Consider the following 12,549-nt stretch of genomic DNA (forward strand, 5'->3'; position numbering starts at 1 on the left):
CTTTAATATCACTTTAAAGCTGAACTACTGACAGATTTAAAAGAGATACATTAATGCAGTTAATCATGTACTCCAATATTAATATATATATATATATTTTTTCTAATGCAGCAGTTTAAGTATCTGAATTTGAGCTTTATGCAGTCCCTGAATAGCAGTGCTCATGTGCTAACAGGAAACGGACTGGTGGAAGTAGGGCAAAGTGATAAAAAGTGCTCATTTATCAATGTTTTCACCCATGGTTCACACAACGTTCATCCAAGATTTACACCATTTTCTGATTGAATCTAATGTGAAAATGTAAGGCCTCGTATAAACGACCAAGGAACTCGTCGTAAATGAAACATTGTTTTCCTCGATGAGTTCCTTGTTAGGCTTATGGAGAAACTTGACAAGCTTTCTTTGCGTACACACTGTCAAGACCAAATCTCCTCGTTCTCAAACGCGGTGACGTACAACACATACAACGGCAGGGGAAGTTCGATTCCACTGGCACAACCCTTGGGGCTGCTTTTGCTAATCTCATGTTACTGTGTGTTAAGTAAAAGTTTGGTAAGAGATGATTTGCACTTTTCAGACTGTTACAGCGTGACAAATGTGCTATCTCCATTACAAACGCTACTTTTACCGAAGGTGCGCTCCCGTCTCATACTTTATTCTGAGCATGCGCGGGTTTCTTAGCATACACACGAACGTGTTTCTCATCGAAAACCAGCCCAACGAGGTACACGACAAGGAAATTGAGACTCCCGTCGAGGAAAAAGAGAACTTGTTCTCTTTTTTTCTAGTCGAGTTCCTCAACAGTTTTCTCGATGGAAAACATACACATGACTGTAAGCTCTGCCACCAAGTTTCTTGATGGATTCTGTTGAGGAAAACGGCCGTGTGTACGAGGCCTAAGACTCTGATGCAAATATTGACAAATAGACCTAAAAAAGAGATGAGCTCATCAGTCTGCTGCTTCTCCTTTCACTGTCCTATGTAATACAATTGCTAGTTAAAGTGGAATATGTAAAGTGCGCCCACATCCCTAAATGATATAGAATAACAAAGGAATCCCCTTTAGTGGGACTGTACTGGGCCTACAATGGGACAAAGAGAGTGTTTATAAAAGTAACAAAAAACTTTATTTATACAAAATTAGACAATTTGTCTAATTCTGTATAAATAAAGTTTTGTTACTTTTATAAACACTGGTTTCATCCAATTGTATGCCCAGTACAGTCCCACTTAAGCGGGTTCCTTTGTTCTTATCCCATCACAGGTTGGGGGGGGGGACAAGTCCCAAAAGTGTTAGGCCCCGTACACACGAGAGGATTTATCCGCAGATACGGTCCAGCGGACCGTTTCCACGGATAAATCCTCTCAAAGATTTCCGCTGATTTCGATGGGATGGAGTGTACACACCATCGCATTGAAATCCGCGCGGAAATCCTCTGCCGATGACGTGTCGCGCCGTTGCCGCTATTATGACGTGGCGACGGGCGCGACGCTGTCATATAAGGAATTCCACGCATGCGTCAAATCATTACGACGCGTGCGGGGAATCCCTTTGGACGGATGGATCCGGTAAGTCTGTACAGACGAGCAGATCCATCCGTTGGAATGGATTTCAGCAGATGGATTTGTTGTGCAGCACAGCAAATATCCGATCTGCTGGAATCCATCCCAGAGGAGATTTCTCCGCGGAAACAGATCCGCTGGCGTGTACACACCATAGGATCTATCCGCAGAAACCCATTTGCTGGGATTTATCTGCGGATGGATTCTATCGTGTGTACGGGGCCTTAGTTGTGTCGCTGTGTTGTATTAACTTAAAAAATGGATGGACAAAAATAAATTTCTTCCTTACATGTATTTCATCTATGTATTTAATGGTTTGCCTAGAGCCCAGCTTTAAGTGGTTGATGGTTTCAGCTTTTTGTGATCAGGAGAATTTTTTAACACATAGAGAAGAGAAATTCAGTAAATCCAACCATGGATACGGATGGTAAATGGCATTGTGCTGGATTTAAAAGGATCTGCTGGGCCCTCCAAATTTATATATATTTTAAAATGTTAGTAGGTTGCATAAGTTAATAGGATTTCTTAAAACTAAAGATTTACAGTTATTCAGCAGTAGACCATAATCACTTGATAAATATCAGAGAAAAGTTTTAAGTTAGTAGATTATTCCTAAATTTGATCATTTTAAAAACCCAGACCCAGAAGGAGCTACAATTTATATTACAAATACAAAATGGCTACCGTCTCCAATACCAGCTTTAAAAATTATATGAAAAAAAACCTCTAATAATTTGAACATAAATTATATATTCATTAAATATTTACATCTATCATCACTTTCATGGTGTTGCCTGTCAGTTAACACCTCTCACCATAAAATATGTTCGTTAGAAAATTAATACATACATGCTATAAAATAAATAAAAAAACCTATACGTTTGTTTAGTAAAGTAATATGGAGCTGAATAAATTCACATTTCCGTGTGCATATATATTATCAAACTTACACAGGAAGCTCTTCACAAGCAAGGGGCCTACAGCCATCGCATGGACCTTGCTGGAAAGAAAATCCATATGGTGCATCTCTAAAGTGCCATTTACAGATAAATCCAACCTGATCAACGGCAAGAAGTGAGCAGATACCACTTTATATTGCCCAAGAACGTAAAACATAATTTAACATTTCTTAAATAAATTAATATAAAAGTAATTTCTAAAGAAGCAATACAATTAAAAAAAAAGTAGATTGCAACCTGTAGTTAACAGCTAAAAGTACCATACAGAAAGCAAAGAAATACTGCACAGAGGCTGGAGAAAGGACAGGATTTTCTTCTTCTTATCCGAGACATTCACTCTTAAACCAAAGCTGTGCCATAAAGTTCTAAAATGAAGACAAGGTTTTTCAGCGCTGAGGTAAGCCACAGATCAGAGAGATGGTCTTTTATGGGAGTTCTCTATCAAACTGTAAGAATGGAAAAGGTAATGTATCACCCACGGCAGTCAGTCAGATTTCAATTTGCATTAAATAGGTTTGACAATAGCAACAGGTTGTCTATTACGGGACAAGCTTCTTTGACCCTTATGTTTTACTTTTGTAGAATTTTTATGAAATGATTTATTCTGTAAATCGCTGCAAAGAACAATGATGTGGAAGTGTAGCAACCTATAACCAGCAATAGGAATAAAACAACTAAACTGGTGCCAGTAATATAACATTTTATTGGTTGCTCTGGGTTGCTGCACTTGCATATCCATAGGTTTTGATACCTTTATCAGATACCATCTTTACACTGAATTAGAAACTACTGAATCCAGGGACAGTCACATCCAATGAGTTACTGAATATGAATATACCTAATATTTCTCCATTTGTTTCCTTTTTAATAGGTAATTGACTGCAGGGCTGAAATTTACTTAGAGAAAATGGAACTTCATGTAAACAAACCACAGGAAATGAGAAGTGATGGCACTGTCAAAACAACTGGTCAGAGTTCAGCTGTTGCTTTTCTAGTGCCAGTTACAAAACCAAAACCCTACTGGGGCTCTATGTAACAGCACTTTTTATTATTCTTTGGTTTGATACACGAGGTCTATTTTAACCTATGGTAAGTGTATATCTAGGAACATCTCCTCGCAAAGTTAAAGAACAAATCCACTGCCAATGTGCCTGAGGAAAGAATTGCAACCGGATTCCAGGTTGTTTTTTTCAGTATAGGCAAATTAATGGCAAGTGTTTCCACGGGCAACACTCACTGTCTGAGATATACCTGCCAAGACAGATTGATAAATAAGACCTTTTGCGTTTTCTAACGTTTGGTGATTTCATTTGGCTACATGGCTATATATAAATCTTTCACCACTTCTTAGAAATCTGTGGTTTGGTATATTCAAACTGTAGCCAAAACAGAGTTCCTGCCATTAACAACCAATAGGTTATTTTCTTCCCTGGAAGGGATTAAAAAATTAAGCTCACATCTTATTGACTGCAGAGGGAACTACTTTGACTTCCATTTCTTCCAGTTTTTATACATGAATAACTTCTTTATAAATTAGTCTACTGGTCATATCAAGTGAACATCTCAGGTACCCCAGTGTGTCCAATCTAATACTACTGCCAAAAACACAAACCCTATTTGGTACCTGCAAGTACATCCGAAAAAGCCTCTAATGGATTTTGGATAACAAATACATGATATACACAAGACAATATCTTCCTGACCTGGAGCTTCACTCTTTTCTTCCAAGGGCTAAACTCACTCCTGCTATCCACCATTGCAATGCTCCCGACTCAGTGACCAGTAGAGGATCGCACACTGGGTTGTTAAGCATTAGACATTGCTTAGCTCCAAACCAGGAATTAGTCACCAAATTGGACCTGTGTATAGCATGCACCATGACCCAAGGTCAAAGACATGGAGAGATCGATGAGAGGATTACTATACTCACTTGCAGACAACATAGAGAGGGTGTTTTATTAGATTGACATACTGATGGATCTGACAAGTTCTCTTACACATACATACCAAGAATGGCTACAAAAGTACTTTTACAATAAAAGTAAGGGGTTAATTACAGAAGCGCATAAATAAGAATATTTTTCTTTCACATAATACATAGTATTGGTAAGAGTGAATGTCTCTTAATGTACATGATAGAAATAGAAAACTGATAATGATGCAAAAATGCCAAATGATGATGTCATACTAGGAAAACCAGTCATGGATAAAAAAGAAAAAAAGAAAAAAATGATTTCTTTGTTTCAGCTTTCACCTTGCTGCCAGAAAATGAGGCTTTCCATATACAATACAAAATATACTGTAGATAATACAAAAACACAAGAGGCACAAACACCCAAAATATGGACATGGATTTAAAGTGTGTTACTTTAACATTTACTGGTCTCACACGCATTTATAGCAACAGCCATTTAAAGCAGTACTTCAGATAATGCAGTCTCATCCCTTGAGGAACTAGTGACATCCTTGTGTTAAGGGGCCAGTGGATAAGCAATCCTGATACATTAAATAGATGGCTTTAACAATGAGGCAGTGTTGGTGGCTCTCATTCTGATCAGGCCCCACAGGAGTTATATGTACTGTAGTTCCCAGTAAAATGATAGACCAAATATTGGTTCACACTGGCTGCTTTCATTATGCATGGGAGGCCAATACATCTTAAAAGCCATTTTCCACTCAAAGATGATATTTTAATTTTAGGTAGACCCCAAATCATGTGCCACCTTCTCATCTCCTATCTCTTGGGGGCTCTTGATTGCAAAATGGTCTTGCCAGAGTCCCCACCTCTGCTTTGCCGCAACAAGAGGTTAGGCAAAAGCATCACACTTGCATTTTCAGAATGTAAAACTAATGTGACAACTTGAGAGAATGGTGGAGACTTAATCTATGGGTTGGAAATCTCACAGCCAAAGTATCAGTGGCTGATTCAACTGACAACCCAAAAAGTGGCATATCAGTTTTGGTTGGAGATAACCTTTCAGAGACACTAGCTGACCTTGATAAAAGCTGGTACACAGCAAAAATGCCTATTTAGCCAGGTAACCAATCAGATCATAACTGGCATTTCTAGTGCCATTTAGAACATGAAAGCAAGCATCTAACACAAAGCATGCATTTTGTCTTTTCTGTGCTCCAGTTTTCACGAAAGTTCTGCATTTTCCTTTATACAAGATTAAGGGGAGAAGTGTCAGAACAGTGATTTAAAAAAGAAAAACAAATAAAAAAGGAATTGATCGCGTATACCCATTTTGTTCTATTTTTAGTTTTATAAAGGCTTTTCTAGTGTGAGAATAGAAGACAAATTTCTCATCTTAAAACAAATGCGTGGTACAAAAATTGCATATGTACCCAGTTAAGGGGGTAGAAAAAGGTAGTGGCCACTGCCTTGGCTTAGTATGTTGTCCAAGTGAAGGAGGTCAGGTAGGTATTATATAATGCCAGCTGTTTGTAGGCATTAAGACTTAATGTGTAAGGTTTTCAAAGGAAATAAAGTGTGAAGATAATGGATGGTGAGGGTGTACAATGTGAACAATCATTGGTATTCACGAGGTAGCTGGGAGGTGTTCATATTCAAATTAAAAGTAAGCAGGGAAAACACACTGTTATAAATAAACTACTTTTACTAAATATAAATAAGAAACCTAGACCTAAATGGTTCAACCCCTAAAGGCTGCACCAACCCTTCTGGTTGCTCCTTTGACAGACAACTGGGATGCCAGTATTCTTGGAAAACAGAGCACTTCTTCAATACAGCCAAAATCAATGCTCTGTCAAGTATAGTATAGACCCCAAACAGCTGGGATCTACACTTTAAACTGTCTATACTAACACCCCATTAACAGGTAGTAGAAGTCTTATTGGTTATAGGAACTCTATTTTGCTTGCATCTAAGTTTTCATACTAATTAGTTGTTTATTTTCAGGTGTCTACACTGTATGGCCATATGGTTTAGTATAGGTAAGGGCACCTATACTGTCCATTCCCTAGGTTAAGTTAAAAAAAATGTAGATTGGACAGTAACCAGCTGAGAGGTTTTGCTACAGGAATCTTTCAAAGATAAAAGAGGGGTGGCAACTCTTCTCATTTTCACCCAATGTCTGAAATAATAGTTTTTGGGCCAGCCTGTCCCTCAACTGTGCTGATTGCATAAATACCGTAAACCATTTATTAAAATACAGTCTAGGTAAAAACCACATACAGCATTAATGCACCTCAGCTACAAGAGGGACATCTACCTACTGATAGATTGTGTTCTGAAAATCTTTAGTCTTCCCTATCCAAGGGTATGTGTGCTGTGACTTGATGACCAGTACACTTTAATGGCATCATGAAACAAATACAGTTAACACCCATATACCTGTAAAATTAGGGATGATAGATCAGACAGTTGAGAATAAATACCCAGATGACTAAATAAATAACACTTTTTTTTGCAGACAGCAAAACAAATTTGGGGAATTAAATAATCTGTTTCCCTTTTCCATGACAAAAATTTGTTGCAACTAAAGAGGGGAAATAACTTATACCTCCTTGCCTCAAAATACAGCTTAGTGGCCAAATACCGACATGGACTGGAAAGTTTGGGCTAATATTGTACATCTTAATTAGCAAGGAACTTTATATGCAAATTTTAACAAATATTACTTTGTCGCTCGAAAACACTTGTTCCAGCTATTTTTTGTTCTTTTTTTTTCTTTTTATAGAAAATCAATATAATAAAACGAGAGAATCTGTACAAAAATATAAAAACATTTGGGCAAGGGGACCTAAGCAGCCATTTATATGCAATTCTTACTGGAAAAGCAGTAATTAATGCCTCCGATTTTTTTTCTCCCAACTCTAAAATGGGCTAAAATGGCAACAGAAAAAAAAAAAAAAGGGAGGGGGGCTCTGATTACTTAAGTAATAAAATTTACCTCTTGCAATAAAACTTATTGAAAAAATAGACAGTTATGCACATGCAATTTACAGCGTTCCCCAACACAATTCTTGTGCTTATACATGTACAACTCAAACTGGCGTCTAAGTTGACACTCGGTAGTTTGTATGAAATCTTCAGTGGACTGTAGTACGATCGGCCATGGAGAACGACTTATAAAGTATCTCCAAAGCAGTCATACAGAAGGCACTCCGATACAGCGTAATGCAATATTTAAACAAGATCCTTTTTTGTTTTTCAAAAAAGGCAAGAGTATTCATGCACAGTGCTGGGAATCTGTGGGGGAGGGATGAGGATTATAAAGAGTCAATGACATGTTCTCTTAGGATCCAACCAAAACCTCCATAATATGGTCTAGTTCTGTAAGGTCCATCTTAAAAGGCTGATTTGGGGTTACTGGTTGGCTGCTATAAGGAGACAATGTTTTAAGGAGTTCATCTGGTGCCATCTTAGAGGCTGCTCCAGCATTTGATGTGCAAGGGTCAAAATCGTACATGGACGTATCAATGTCAGAAAAAAGGATGTCATCTAAGGTCAGGTCTGTAAGAAAGCCGGTGGAGGTTGTTAATTCAAAGTTCCCGGGAAGGGAATCCATTAGTTTTGGCTCACTTGTTCTGTTCTCTTGTATTCCCTCAGACTTAAGAGATCCTGCTGTGACAGTTCCATCTTTTAGGTCCGCTTCCACCATTGCCTCTGTGGAGGTAGATGTTGGACAAAGCTCCTCAATTTCATCCAAGGCTGAGGAGAAGCTGTCTTTTACTGGCTGGACAGGAGGCAGCGGTGAAGGTGGTGGGAGCTTGCTGCTAGGACTATTCTGCTGGACTGTTTGGGAAGTGCAAAATGTGTCCTCCTCAAGCAGAGAGGCCGGGGTGAGGCAAGACTCTAGTGGTGTAGTGTTTATTAAGTCAGTGGGTTGTAGAGTAGGTTGGGAGGCAAGATGGCTGAAAGCAGGCTGTGCCTCCTGATACGTGTCACAAAGAGGGTCTGATGTCTGTGAAGTGCTAATAAACACAGGCCTCAGGCTGCCTTCTTGTTTCAGCTCCTCCTGTATCCGTCTCAACATGTTATTAATTAAAACTGTTTTCTGCAAGCTTGGCTCTGTCAAGGGCCTGTGATTGTAGAGTTTCATAAGGGAAATGTTGAAGATAGTCTGGCGCTGTAAGGTGTAGGATACCTTCGAAGGCCCATCGGTCGGTGACACCACTTTGCTTTCCAGCCCATCTTCATGCTCGTCAAACTTTCGCTTTCCCGCTTTACCCAACATATATCTAAAAAAGAAATAAAAATTGATTACAGAGGATCAGGCATATACTGTGTTATGAATATACAGTATATCACAGAATTGCAAACACAATTTAAACAGATTCTGACAAGAATTAACAAAGTTATTTGTAAAAAGTGTCTGTGCCCAAATAAAAACTGTAGTTTTAGTTGCAGCAGTGTGATTTAAAGTAACCCAACAGGTAGGTTTTTAACATCACTAAAACTGACTACATTAAAATGCCTTGAGATTCATTTATATATCTTCATGGATATCCCACAAGCTCCAAAACCCAGAGGTCTTGAATATGGAAACATCTCCTGGTCTAGCAGAGCTGGGGCTTCTGTGCCTCCCTCAACTGTCATAGGGACAGGCCAATAATGAGGCATGTGCATGGAAAGACCAGCACTCAACTTCACCAGTAAAAGTCAATCTTTGCATATGAAGCATTTAAAGAGTACTATGTAGAGCCCTATGTGCCTGCATTTTATGTAGGTAGCCAGTTTATTAAGACTTAGAAACTCAGGCCTCGTACACACGACCGAGGAACTCGTCGTAAATGAAACATAGTTTTCCTCGACAAGTTCCTTGTTAGCAGGGCTTTTTTTCAGGGGGAACTTGCGGGAACTCAGTTCCACCACCTCTGGCTCAGACCCTTTGGTACCTGCTCACCACAATCACTTGTAAACACAGTAGTCTGGTTTCTGTGTTTAAAAGTGACAGCTCTGCACTCTGTGTGTAACCCTCCTGAACTCTGCACTCTGTATGTAATGCAATCCTGGTATTTAATGCCCCTTTAAGGCCCTTCTACTGTTTGTGAAATCTGAACAGGGTCATGGTTGAGTTCCTGCACCTATTTTCTGATAAAAAAAGCTCTGCTTGTTAGGCTTGTCGAGAACCTTGACAAGCTTTCTTTGCATACACACTGTCAAGACAAAATCTCGTCGTTCTCAAACACGGTGACGTAAAACACGTACGACGGCACTATAAAGGGAAAGTTGGATTCCACTGGCGCCACCCTTCTGAGCATGTGCGGGTTTCTAAGCATACACACAAACGTGTTTCTCGTCGAAAACCAGCCGACGAGGAACACGACGAGGAAATTGAGACTCCCGAAGAGGAAAAAGAGAACTTGTTCTCTTTTTTTCTCATTGAGTTCCACGACAGTTTTTCTCAATGAAAAACAGACAAAAAAACGTTTTCCTCGGCAAAAAAGCTCTGCCACCAAGTTTATTGATGGATTCTGACGAGGAAAACAGTCGTGTGTACGAGTCCTCACTCAATTTAATTGGTTTCTTAAAGGCCCATTATTGTGAAAAAAAATAATAATAATATTCTGGCAATCATGTGTGGTTAATACTTACAATGATAGTATTATTCAGTATATAAATTCAAAGTTTTCACACTTTTATATTACTCTTCATATATGCCCATAAACTAAGCTGCCCAGCAAAAGTGTCTGTTACAGGTATTGGGGAAAACTATAAAACTGGCATGGATTCCTTACAATGTCCAATGTTTTTCTTATAGATTGAACAAAAAAAAAAGAAAATCAATGCTCAAAATGTATAAGCAGTGACAACACTGCAGTAATTTCACTGCAGAACCAACAGCATTGTCACCCTGCTAAAAGAGGTTGAAAATAAGCTGATCTGTAGGCAGGATCAAGACGTAGATGTATACCTCAAGGGGTACACTGATAGCTTCTAGAAGCACTTCTGTTAGACAACAAAACCCCAGAACAAAATGTAAAGGTTTGTGTAAATAACTACTAAATTTATAGGGGGTAGGTATAAAACTAATAGGGTAGGTATTTATGGAAGTACCACAACTGTAAATATATTTAGCCCCCACTGGATCTTTACTACTCCCTGGAAGCAGACCCCTAACTGGAGTTTTTAGCCAAATTTCTGACGTTACCTGTTGAGGTCTGTTTTTCTATATAAATTGTTAACCACTTGAGTCCCAGGTGTGGTTTTAAAATTAAGTCTTGTTTTATATTTTCTAGACCCAGCTACAAGCATCATCCCAGTATAATTATTATTATACAGGTTTTATATAGTGGCAAAAGTTTGTGCAGCGCTTAACTTAAAGCCAAGTCCACATATGTGTGTACGGCCGGCGCTAAGTTGACAGCATCTCTAAGTTCCAGTGTAACACAAAGAGTTAAATTATATTTTATGGATCACAAATTGTCAAATTGTTAAATAGGGACTGTATATACCTGGAGTGCTCAGCTTTAGCAGATATTGGGTTAATAGCACAGTCATTAAATCATACTGTTATGGGAATTGCTGTTACAGCGTGCAAGTCCTAAAGTGGCAGCACGTCACGTCAGTCCCCTGATAATTATCAGGATTAGCTCTAGATAGGAGATGATCCCAGTGAAACAGCAGACGTATTGCAGATGCTTGAAGAAAGGTTCGGGCAGCTAGTGTCCCTCGGTTCAGAAAAAGCAAAACCCGTGCTCCCTTCACAGCCTCTGGGACTTGTAGTTCCCCAGCAGCTGGATGACCCCTGGATAACCCGATCCGCTTTGGAAAAATTATGCAGTGAATAATCATTCATATTTTTCTTTCTGTATTATCAACACTTTCACTTTCACAAAAATGTACATATGCCGATCCTCACCCTTCTTCACATAAAAAGGATCTTCCTCACTTTACTTCCAATACAACAATAAAACCCTCAATATGCAATATCTGAAAAATCTAATATTCTATGCTCAAATAGCACCAACGTGTCTGACTAAAGGCCCCATACACACAAGTGTATGAATTCAATTCTCCAAATATGCTGCCAGAAGTTGTCAGAAAAAAAATGCCTCTAATGTCACGCTTTACACTCGTATTGCGTTTAGATGCATATTAGCATAAACTCACTTTATTGCCTAGAACATAAATTTTCTTCTAGTCAATAGAATACATTTACAGTGGATAGAAAAGAATCCCCCTTGTTAAAACTATTTTTTTTATCCAGCTGTATTTACTCTTATAACAACTTATATTATCCAATTGAAATATTTATAAAATATCTAAAAAAGAAAAAAAATATATAAAAAAAAGGGGGGGTTGCCATCCGAGGCCCTGGGGACCTCTGGGCCCTTTTATAAAAAGAATAAATAAAAAATATATAATTTTTTTTTTTTTAAAGTGGGGTTACCAACCGGGGCCCTGGGGACCTCTGGTCCCTTTAATAAAAAAAAAAAAAAAATTATATATATATATATATATATATATATATATATATATATATATATATATATATATATATATATATATATATATATATATATATAAGGGGGGTTGCCATCCAGGGCCCTGTGGACCTCCGGGCCCCTTGCAGGTGTACTGCCTGCACCCCCCTGATGGCGGCCCTGCATATGCACAGTAGATAACCTAGAGATGCTTTCAGGAGGTGTAAAAAAAAGAAGACAAAAAAATGACAAACGCCTCTAAGGCTGAATTCACACCTATGCAGTTTTAGTGCTTTTTGCATTTTGCAGATTTGTACTACAGTCCATATAACATGGTTTCCTATGGAACACGTTCTGCAGTGCAAATCAGCAAAATGCAAAAAGCTCTAAAAACACGTAGGTATGAATCCAGCCTTACAGTGGCATTTATCTGCCCATATGCATGTGTACTAAGGCCTGGTTCACACCTAGGCATTTTTTAGTGCGTTTTCAGTTTTGCAGAAACACCACTAACATGGTTTTCCAATGGATGTAGTCCACATCTGTGCATTTTAAGGAAAGGACCAGGGACTTTTTTTCTGGTTGTTGGTTCCATAGACTTCATTGGATCAAAAACGTGTATTGAAAAATG

The 12,549-nt window shown here is 38.5% G+C and overlaps 1 protein-coding gene across 2 annotated transcripts in view; it reads right to left on the bottom strand.

The window, feature by feature from the left end:
* Positions 1–3,207: 3,207 nt before the first annotated feature.
* Positions 3,208–12,549, bottom strand: part of SERTAD2 (SERTA domain containing 2) — a 121,890-nt gene continuing 112,548 nt past the window's right edge. For both annotated transcript variants that reach the window (XM_040351241.1, XM_040351242.1), the window contains one exon: positions 3,208–8,729. In XM_040351241.1, the coding sequence (XP_040207175.1) occupies positions 7,784–8,725 (942 nt within the window). In that variant the 5' untranslated portion in view covers positions 8,726–8,729 and the 3' untranslated portion in view covers positions 3,208–7,783. The remainder of the gene's footprint in view (positions 8,730–12,549) is intronic.

Source organism: Rana temporaria, chromosome 4, assembly GCF_905171775.1.
Source record: "Rana temporaria chromosome 4, aRanTem1.1, whole genome shotgun sequence".
NCBI lineage: Eukaryota > Metazoa > Chordata > Amphibia > Anura > Ranidae > Rana > Rana temporaria.